This window comes from Barbatula barbatula, assembly GCF_947034865.1.
Source record: "Barbatula barbatula genome assembly, chromosome: 10".
NCBI classification, from domain to species: domain Eukaryota; kingdom Metazoa; phylum Chordata; class Actinopteri; order Cypriniformes; family Nemacheilidae; genus Barbatula; species Barbatula barbatula.
In genome coordinates, this window is record NC_136773.1 from 22,574,583 (window position 1) to 22,586,096 (window position 11,514).

General features: G+C 41.0%; 1 protein-coding gene across 1 annotated transcript in view; it reads left to right on the plus strand.

The window, feature by feature from the left end:
- Positions 1 to 11,009, plus strand: part of zbbx (zinc finger, B-box domain containing) — a 31,706-nt gene extending 20,697 nt beyond the window's left edge. Inside the window, exons 10-13 of the mRNA XM_079466015.1 lie at positions 3,913 to 4,115; positions 5,428 to 5,584; positions 8,336 to 8,476; positions 10,486 to 11,009. Of these exons, the coding sequence (XP_079322141.1) occupies positions 3,913 to 4,115; positions 5,428 to 5,584; positions 8,336 to 8,476; positions 10,486 to 10,739 (755 nt within the window). The 3' untranslated portion in view covers positions 10,740 to 11,009. The remainder of the gene's footprint in view (positions 1 to 3,912; positions 4,116 to 5,427; positions 5,585 to 8,335; positions 8,477 to 10,485) is intronic.
- Positions 11,010 to 11,514: the final 505 nt, after the last annotated feature.

Genomic DNA, 11,514 nt, shown 5'->3' on the forward strand with positions numbered 1-11,514 from the left:
TTGCATTATGATTAAAGAGGCACATTCACAACAGTAAGGCTGATTATTGCGCTGGTGATGCTTCAGTGTTTAACTGGGAATATAAATCTGGTTTACTGCCGCTCAGATCATCCGCTCATTTATTGGTCTCTCTGATTTGCAGCGGACCGGATGGAATTACGTAAGTACTTCGCTTCTCTCTTCGCAGTCGCTCCCGCTGAGGATGCTGGGAAACCGAACGACCATGCGGAATCCTGCTTGCGCATGGTAGATTTAGATGAGGTAATTTTGAATCTGTCTCTTAATGTACTGCTGGACTGTGGCCAATGACCGACTCTGTATAACCCTACATTTCTCCTGTGTCCTGTTTATTGTTTGCTGATTTTTGGCTCTTTCATTTTTCAAGGTTGATACAGATGCTGCGGTACACAGATCCTTCGGAGTCAAGGAGGAAAATGAAAGCAATATGTAAGACTTTTTGAAAGGCATTGACAGAAACGTTTACAGTTGGAATGTCACCTTGAATCGAGAACTCACTTGTAACTAAAGTGGCTGTTTTTTAAGTCAAGTCAAGTCAAGTCAGCTTTATTTATATAGCGCTTTTTACAATTTTCATTGTTACAAAGCAGCTGTACAAGAAAAAATGACTATAAGTAAAACATAAAAGGTTATGGAATTCAAAACACAGGTCAAATATCAGACACACAATAAATTACTATATGCAGAGTTAATTAAATAAGACTATCAAATTCTAGCAGCCCCCCCGGCCAGGCAAAACAGTGCAAAACAGTTTGCAAACGGTGGCGAGGAACCCAAAACTCCATTGGAGGAGAAAAAAAACCTCGGAGGGAAACCAGGCCTAACCAGGGGATTCCAGTTCCCCTCTGGCAAAAACTGCAGCCTCTGCACAAGCTCAACAGTGCTTGCACAACAAGGCGAAAATAAAAAAAAATTAGATTTAAAATTATCATTAATAATCTAATAGTGGCTGAAGTTTTGTAGGGACGTCACTTCCTTCGTCCAGCATTTGTCAGGTCTAGGAATGGATTGCGCCCTGCCCGCTCCGCTCTTGTAACCTTGGAACAATGAGACAAGACTGGCTGAGAGTAGAGTACTGTTCTGCACTCTTTGATGCAACAAATGCATCAGTTGTTATTGGAAGTGTCCCTGGTTCCGGTTGATCTAACTAGTGCAGCCTAGATCTTTGAAATACATATATTATGATAATCTAGTGTATGCAAGATTAAAAAGATGCGTCTTTAGTCTAGATTTAAACTGACAGAGTGTGTCCGCCTCCCGGACATTGCAGGGAAGACTGTTCCAAAGTTTAGGCGCTAGATAGGAAAAGGATCTGCCGCCTGCACTTGATTTTGAAATTCTAGGTATTACCAACTGACCTGACGCCTGAGAGCGTAGTGCACGTGATGGACTATAATACGTAAGAAGTTCTCTCAAGTAGTGAGGAGCTAAACCATGCAAGGCTTTATAGGTAATAAGCAAGATTTTAAAATTTATGCGATGCTTTATAGGTAACCAGTGCAAGGTTGACAGAACCGGGCTAATATGCTCATACTTTTTTGTACGTGTAAGAACTCGAGCTGCCGCATTTTGGACCAGTTGGAGTTTTTGTAATAGGCCTGCAGGGCAACCACCTAATAGTGCATTACAGTAATCTAGTCTTGATGTCATAAAGGCATGTATAAGCTTCTCCGCATCTGATGATGACAGCATATGACGTAATTTAGATATATTTTTAAGATGGAAAAACGCAATCTTACAGGTTTTGGCGACCTGGTTCTCAAATGACAGAGTACTATCGAATATAAAGCCAAGATTCTTAGCTGAAGATGAGGGTTTTATGGAACATCCATCAATAGTTAAGCAGTATTCTTGGTTGTTACGTAGGGCGGTTTTCGGTCCGATAAGTAACACTTCAGTTTTGTCCGAGTTCAGTAATAAAAAATTGCTACTCATCCACTTTTTTATATCGACAATGCATTCCACTATTCGATGGAATTGCTGTGTTTCGTGAGGCTTCGAGGAAATATAAAGTTGCGTATCATCAGCATAGCAGTGAAAGCTTACTCCGTGTCGCTTTATTATATCTCCTAGGGGTAACATGTATAATGCGAAGAGCATAGGCCCTAGTACTGAGCCCTGTGGTACACCGTACTGGACTTGCGATTTGCGTGATACCTCATTGTTTATTTTTACATATTGGAAACGGTCGCATAAATAAGATCTAAGCCATTTCAAAGCTATTTCCTTAATACCGACATAATTTTCAAGTCTATGTAGGAGCATGCTGTGGTCAATGGTGTCGAATGCAGCACTAAGATCTAGCAGCACCAATAAGGAGATACAACCTCGGTCGGACGCCATAAACAGATCATTTGTAACTCTAATCAGAGCAGTCTCTGTACTGTAATGTGCTCTAAATCCAGACTGGAAATCTTCATTAATCTCATTCCTTTTACTTACTGTATATCGATCATAACACATCTTTACACTGATTTTTTTTAACTTAATTTGAAAATTTCGTCATGCCACACTTGAGTCAATTTTATGTGGATTACATTCAATTTACATAAATACATTTAAGATCATCCTGTCAACAAATGTTTCAGTATTTTTACAAAATGTCTGTTGTTTTCCAGAAGGATTGCATCCGTTGGGCATACAGATTTACCTTTTCCCCTTCACAATAATGGAGGAGGATGTTCGATGACATCTTCCACATCATCTTTGTCCCAGATGAGCAAAGGTTCAAAACTCAGCTTTTCACCTGGCACATCACAAGAGCCTGGCCAATTTCTGTCACCTTTGCCAAGACCAGAAAGCTCTCCTTTACTGAACACGATACTTCGAGGATCGCATCCCTCCCCGGCTATGGCAGCAAGCTCAGAATCATTTCTAAATGTGCCAAGGGAGAGGCAGAATATTGAATATTCCTCTGAAGTCATGCCATTCACCACACTCACCGACTCTCCAAAATCATGGACACAATCTTCTACGGCACAAAAGATCAACTCCTCAAATCTTGTGCCACCATCATCTTTGTCTCCCAGAACCAAGTTAAACCACCTAAACCAAGACTGTGCTTCTGACGTCATTTCTTCTCCTGCCAGCTTTCCATCAGTCAGTTCTTCTCAAAGTCAGTCGCCTGCATTTCTCGACTCTGAAAGAAGTCCAAGACCTCCAGATTCTCCATCCTCAAGGTCAAGACTCGTTTTGTCACCAGTGAAGCCCATGAACAGTAGACATACGACATCATATTCTGATCAGAAATTAATTCCTACACCAAGACGTGTCATCGCTTCTCCATGCACTGCATCACCATCAACACCTGCCCATGACTCCATCATGTTTCCTATAATGGAGGTTAGTTCTCATACTGATGGGGGTAATGCAGCCCTGCCCTCCAGATGGTTAAAGGGCACACGGATGTCGCCTCAAACCGCGACACTTTCCTTCCAGTTCAGCATGTCAGGTCAGTAGGATTTTATTGGATTTCACATAAAGCAGTTTGTTTATGTTCTTGTCTTGACCAATCAGAATCCAAATAGATATTCCAACATTGAGTAATGACAATAAACTTTTCGCCGTCACTTGTGAAGACCAAGCGTGAACCCACAGACACAACCTCAACCTTCATTCAAACAGCGGTTGTTTTTCCATTATTTGCTGACAAGCAGAATGATGGAAACTTCAAGCTGTGTAGGATAAGCATTATTAATGCAGGAGACCGGGAGGAGAGAGAAGCTCTGCCAGACCATGTCCAAGCTGCTCGCTGCGAGCCGTTAGATAAGGCACATGTTTGCATCCTCACCGCACGACTCCAAACTCCTCCCTGCCTCAATGTTCTCTCTCCTGTCCTCATGTTTTCTTCTCTTTGTTTGCTTTATTACCATTTTTCTGTTTGTCACTGCTCAGATTCAGAAGAAGATGTGACAGGTGAGGACGTCTGCCTGGTGCCCAGCGAGGAAGACTCCTCAGATGAAGAACTGAGATGTATCAATGATTCAGAAGTGAAGAGGAACACTGCCTGTCCCGCTGTGACCCCTTGCTCAAATTCTCTCTTTGCGTCCCAGTGTCGGGAGAATACAGAAGCGGGTCTGTTAACACAATCTTCCCAGGTGACCGGATGCACAACTTTACTTTCCAGAACTTTATATTGCATATAGACCATACAGTATGCGTACGGGCATACACATGCTAATGTGACCTAACGTGAATATACAAAAAAATCGAATTAGACATTATAATTATAAGGTTTGACTCGGTAGTCAACTCAAAATGTAACGTGACTTACTGTATGTTAGCCGTTAAATCATCTGATTTGCGTAACGCTTTACAGTCCTCGAAAGCCGTGATTCCGATTCATGATGGGGATTTCTGCTAGTCGGCCGGCAGTACAGCCATTAATATGATTCTAGAAAATGGAGCTTTCCCAAACTCTGCTGGAAATATAGCATAGAAAGAGGAGAGTAAGCAAGAAAATGTAAGAAACGAGAATTCCATATTGAATAGCCTTGCGGGAAACTCTGGGATACTAAAGACTTAATCAATCAGATATTACTCATATGCAATTTAATTGCAGATTTCATGCTGCGTAAGAGCTAATAGCAGGAGAGACCCGGACTACCCTCACATCCACGCAGCTGATGAAGGACGCCGGAGACGGAGCTGTCAGACCGACCCTGAAAGGACTATCAGAGTTCAATAGTCTAACGAAAGAAAGAGAGCGAGAGAGAATTATATTAAACACCTGAAATTAAATGTGTGATTGGAGAGCTGCCTTATCTTTTCTCTTTTGTCCGGCCATCAGAAAATTGTGTCCTTAATTACCATGCCGTTTGATTTTTTTATCCTCTCCCTCATTTCCTATTTAAATGACAGCAGTCGGGAACCAATCAAACATAATTGTTTCTCATTTCCTTTCAGGGTGAAAAATGTATAATTTCTGTCTGCCCGCATGTTACGTCTGAATGTGACGAGTAGAATTTGACCTTTATTTTAAAGTGCACTAGAGAAAAGGCAGCGCTCATTCAATGCCGCCGTAATTGACAAATAAGAGTCACGGATGGAAAAGAGTCTAGCGTGTGTCAGCGCATATACAATTTTCTTAACAAATGAAATCTTTCTATTCCACAGAAGATCCTGTATTAGGGTCTCATGGCTACAAAGCATACGTGCGGGTTATACCATATCATACAATATTTTCAAACAAAACTGCTTCATGGCCTTTACAAAATAAAACATGACCGACTCCTCAATTTCTCAACTTTTCCTAAGATTTGTAGATATTTCATAAAACCATGAAAATAATATTAGACACTTGAACATATGAATACACAGATTTAATCACTACACTATCTGTGTGGAGTTTTAATCTCTTTTTAAATAAATAAACACAAACGTTGTACATTATGTTTCCTCTCTCCGCAGGTTCTTCGTTCCATAGCCCAGCGACGGGACGTCCAGCCCGAACGTGACCGAGGCCTTGAGGGGTTCTTCACTTTGGGACTGGAGACTGGAGATGTGCTGAGACCGACTACATCTCAGACCCCCAGAGAAAGACCGAGCAGCACGAAGTGTACTCTGGGTGTGTACACAAACAAGATAAGAGTTCCATTCTGGCAAAACAAAGTCATATATCCGTGATTGCAGAGGATAAGGCTGGAAGATTACATTGTTTGGCCTAAAGGTTGCCACAAGTTGCACTCAATTTAAAGCGCCTGTGGTGAAATATATTTTTGTAGTGATTGCAGAGGGGAAAGATTTTGTTTCGAGCTCTGGAAACAATTTAAAGCGCCTCTTCCTAGGTTTTATGCATCGGGTGGCAGTCGTTTAAGGTTGTATTTTCTCCTCTGTTGTTTTCACGCCGCGTGTTGCCAGACGTCTGACCGTCAACATAAAGTTGAAAAAACACCCACTTAACTGGGACAACTTTATTGTTATCTGATGTTTAGAGGCGGGTATGGATATTTGAAATTGGATTTAAAGCACGACGGAACATTCAGGTGTGATGGATGTCTGAAAATATTTGAAAGATGCTGAGATCCGAACCCATGACCATGACACTACTACCGCCGTTCTTTATCACTCGGGCTATACCTATAGAATAAAACGATTGTCATTCTCGTGAATCCAGAATGCATGTGAGAGAAGGCGGTCCATGGGCGTGACATCTGAGATCGAGATTGATGAGCCTTATTGTCAGAGAGAAGTTTTTCTACTGTGACTGCAAGATTCACTGTAGCCAAGAGTGATCTTGCAAACGGCACATTATTCTCTATAAAGCTCACAGCAGGTCATCCCCCTGTTCACCGTTATAAAAGCGTACAGAATATAAATCTTCTTGAGGCGGACTGAAGTTACGTTAGAGTTCTCCCGAGTTAAAACGCCCCATCTTAGGGTATAGTTCAGAGGTTCACAACTTCTTCCTGAACTCGGATGCCCGGAGCAGAACCGGCTTCTAAAACCAGCTTCTGGAAACATAGATGTGAATATTGGTGAAATTGTTTGCACCTTAAATAGCGTGTGTTCGGTTCCAATGCATTTTTATGCTTTTGGCAGACACTTTTATCCAAAGCGACTTGCAGCAAATTGTACTTTTTAAATCAGTTTGTGCGTTCCCTGGAAATCCAACCCATGACCTTCACACCGCTAATGCAGTGCTCTCGGGTAACCCACGAACCGATCAAACGTAAGTCTGCCAAATGCATAAATAAAAATGCAATAATACCTTATGCTTTGATTTTATAAGCAAGACAGGGATGCAGTCTCCAGCACAAATATGTGTGCGCGCTTTAATGAAAACCATAAAGAGCATCTCTCTTAGCAGTACATTTGTTCAGCGCGTGTTATTTAGATACCTAATTATTCCATACTTAGATGGATTGGCCATTGAAGAGAGCCACTGGCTCACAGATGAGTGTAAATTATGCCTCACACTTTCATTTATTTGCTGGTATTATCCTTTAGCTCTTCAGATTTAATGCTGTACCTTGCCGAGGCCATTAGACTGAGTGTAAACACTAATATTTCTCTTTAAACAGCTCGATTTAAAGTGCCGTGACAACCTCCCTACCCATGATGAGTTCTTACCACACTTTCTGGAAATGTAAAAGTATGCACAGGAACGGAGGATGAGAGGAAGACAACAACAGCGTGTGTCTGAATAAGTCAGTTTTATTTCGCTTTAATTGAGTCACAGCGACAGGTTCTCGTGAAGGAGTGCTGCGAATTACAGATTGTTTATTATATAATACACTGTTTTGACAAATACGCAGAGGTCACAAATCAATTCCGAGTCGTTGTATTGAAATAGGCCGTGAATGTGAATGCATTTGCATTTTTAAGAACGTTTGAGACTTATTCTGCAACGTTTATTTGATGATTTTGATGGGTTAACTCTCACATTAGGATAGATGGAGTTTGTTGAAAGAACATTTCCAAGCTGTTGTTGTTATTGATGGAAATGTTGTTGTTCTGTCAGAATCGCAGGACATGTTTCAGCATGGCATCAACTCACTGTTTTGTCAAATCCAAATACAATTAAGAGTTGATATCAAAACCAAAAGACTAATATAACCCCAAAATTCTCTAACTCCTAACATTCAAAATAATGGATGCTGGTGTCATCTTCTATTTAATGCGTATCTGTTAGCATCTCAAAATGTGCTCGATTGTTTTATGACCTTTCTTTGAATAAATAAAGTCATTTTAATACAAATCCAGATGAGGCAGTTGTAAATAAATATAAAGTGTCTCGTTTGGTTCATTTGGCGTCAAGTGAAGACAGAGGAAAAATAAGCCTTAATGACATTCCCGCTCGACTTCCATCTCTCTGTCATCTCGGTTTTTATTGGCTTATACGTCTCTGTCTGTGCATCTGCAGTCCCGGACGGGCGGTGACGGAGCCTACGGTCCTTCGGTTAGAAAGAGGCTTAATTTACAGCGGGCGTTTAATATGCAGCTAGAAGCCACAAATGTTTAACTTTCAAACACTCAATGTTTGAATGTCTGACTGCTTGTGTTAGTGTTGAGATTCAGGGTGTGTGTTGGACTGGCGTTCAGGGCTCAGGGCTGGTAATTATATTTCTGTTTCCAACCCCATTAAGAGTGAGACACGAGCTATCACCACTGTGCCCATGAGCAAGACACTTAACCTCAGGTTACAGTACAAGGTCTAACCTAAAAGTGTACTGTCATTTAATGGAAATAAATGAGTGCATCTCACCATTAGGAACCATTAGGATGTTTGTCAGTGTGAAGCTCCACCCCATTGTCATTTCTTTATTAAAAAATTTGTTTCATCACTGTAATATTTTTTATTTCATTCTCATTGCAGTCCAACATTTTTGGAGACCCAGCAGCAGTCTTCGGCATAACGCGGAGGAAGGGTTAGTGAATGTGCTGGTGAACAGTCGACCAATCAGAAGTCCCCTTCATCCGGTCTCTGCAAATCATGGCACATCACAGAGGCATCAAGGTAATTTGATGAAAACATTTTTTTATATAGTTTACCCCAAAATAATAATTCTGTCATCACTTAGTCACCGTCACGTCGTGAAAAACCTGTTTACAACTCTATAAATGATGACATCATTTCATCAAAGTGTCCCTTTAAGACGCCTGACATCTGTCAGGTAGTTGAGACATTTTATGTGTGAATTCCAGCTTAATCCAGATTTATAAGGCTGAACGTGTGCTTAAGATGTCACCCTAGAGCAGTCATCCTCGATAGGCGGATGCGGATCTCTGCTTCGTTCCCTCCGGACCGCCAGACATAGCCTAATAAACCATTTGAAACTTTTGACTATTTTGGTGGTTTAAATGGAGCCACGCGTCTTCACAACGGAGAATCACTTTATGTGTTTAATCTTTTGCAGCTTTATCCTCTAATATCTTTATTTAGCGCCAAACGCCCTACATTTGAACCCTTTCCGCTCCACGTGCGCTGCTTCTCTCCCGCATGAAGAGCAGCAAACACATGCTTATTTTAACAACACTAGTGCAGACACGCAGAGCAGGTAAATGGACACACAACAGTAAACAAAATGCAGCAAATATTAAAGCATTTGTATCCGTCAGTCTGTTTACTGTTTGCTATATGTCTCCAACCTTTCAACCAGATTTGTGATATTTTATTGACCATAACGTTTTTATCTACATTTAGCATTGGCATTATTGATCGGCATGTAAACATTTGTGACCCTGTGAAACCCAGGCTAACATCTCAGAATCTAATTGATTATTATAACAAGCATCAACGATTCATTTTAAGCATTTATTTCACTAAGATTTGGGTATTATTCCGTCAATATTGAAGATATTGTTATATGTTCACAGAATATTCTGTAGGATGATTTTATAAACAACTTTTGCTGGGTTTTCACAAGCAGGTTCGCATTTTGTCATGAACAACGTTTTAATTGGGAAATTATTTAAAGATAGAAGAAGTTCTGTATGAAAGAAAAAAGGTGACAATGGCACGGAAAGTTGTCTGTTTAAGATTTTATATCACATTTTAACTGTTACATTACATTTGCTGTTTGCATGTATCAGTAGTTTTTTATTTATTTACAAAGAGGGCATTCCCCTAAAACCACACAGCCTATACAAACATATATCAAAATATAAAATAAATGGCCTGATAAAAGATCATATCTTTTATACAGTATATCCAACTGGCTAACGGTCATTTACCAGACGTCTCCACCACCCCGCTGGACAAGCAAACACCAATAACGTGACTGCGGAATAATCGTGATTTAGCGTCCAAAGCCGGTAATTAGAGCCAGAGGTTTCATAAAGAGATTCCCGTGATGCAGTGCGTGTGCGAGCAGAGTGGAGGGATGGCAGCCAACGGAGCGCTCCTCAATCGCTCGGCTCAGCTCGGATCAGCTAAGCTAGCTCGCTGGCTTCATCAGCCTCTCTCTCTCTATAGCTCAACATATTTTCCTCTCTGTCTCTCTGGTCATCAATCGCAGGTCTGCAGAGGAGGAAAAAATAATCTGTTTAACAGCATGACAGCTCAGATTTCGGCTGGTGCAAATCAAATCGTCAGATATCCCCGCATGCTCTCTTTTCTGTCGCCTTCGTTCTCTCTATAGCTCACGAAACCCTGTCAGGTTAGACATGCCAGATTGAACCTTATGCCTCAGGGGATTCTCAAAGCCGATGGCCCCTGATCCCAAACCTGGAGGAACCGTATCAGCTGATGCATGCTCGCTCCTGTTACGCCACCTCTGCTAAACACTACCCGAGGACCTTTTTGTTGCTTCTGTGTTGCTCTTTCATAGCTCAGAAGACCTAAATAATACAACTTTTCTCAAAGAATTCTCCTGAAATTCATTAGGAGAATATGCAGCGCTAGCATTTGTTATTTTGACACAGGACAAGAATCAAAAGAATGACAAAATGTGAAGATGTGATTTTCTTCTGGTTTCTCGGCATTGCACGTATCATCTATGGTGTTTTTTTCTTTGCTACATGCAGATATCTCCAGCAGAAGTTCCTCTCGCATCCAGAGCGCCAGCGCTCATCGGCCCAGCTCATCTTTACGCCCCCTGTCCCGTGCAGCCCAGGAGATCCTGGAGGTCCAAACCGTAGAGAAGAGTGAAGCCCGGAATTCAGACGAGGAAGACGAGGACTGTCTGGCTTTGGCCTGCCTGGAGGAAGAGTTCAGAAACATGAGCTGCACGCCATGTGACCAGAATGAATACAACAACCCAAATGACTTTGATTTCTAGATTAGTGTTTTAATCTATTTTAATAAAAATGCTTATAAACGACATAGTTTGATATAAGGACTTATACGCTTACATTGAAGATATCTACAGTTTGAAAAGTTTAGAATTGAAAAAAACTTGCCTTTTGAGTAATAATCCATAGTAAGTTCTCATATCTACTAATATTTCTATGATAATCATAGCACATTTTCATAACAATGTAGGCTAATAGCATCTGTGCACACATGCGCTTCATATCGTCTCTGTATTGAGAAATAAAACTATTGATTTAATGGTGGGGTTTTGAGTTTATTTTTGTAGGAGGGGGTGGGATTGAGAAATGACTCAGGTCCACATGCACATGTACAATACAGCTTAAGCTCTTGATGTTTGTTAGTGACTTGCTTATGAGTCTTTCTTTTTATTGGACCTGTTATCTAAATGTGTTCAATAAATATTGCCATACTTTTTACTCTCAGAACATCACTAGCAACTTTGACAGACAGGACGGGCAAGCCACACGGGCAGCAACACACACCACACACTGGGTACCTGCTACCCTGGCAACTCACTCATTAGATCCGTTATTAAAGTGAGCTCATTAACATTCAGACTGCACACTCATTAAAAAAAGCCTCTCCAACCCAACACACCCACTTTTGAATCATTTGCTTGTTTCAGCAGTCACGCACACATTAACGCAAATGCACGCACTGCTTTACAAAACACAAAGTCCTGCAAGATTTAGATATAAATGCTGTAATGATATATATATAACTCAAGGGCATTTGAGATT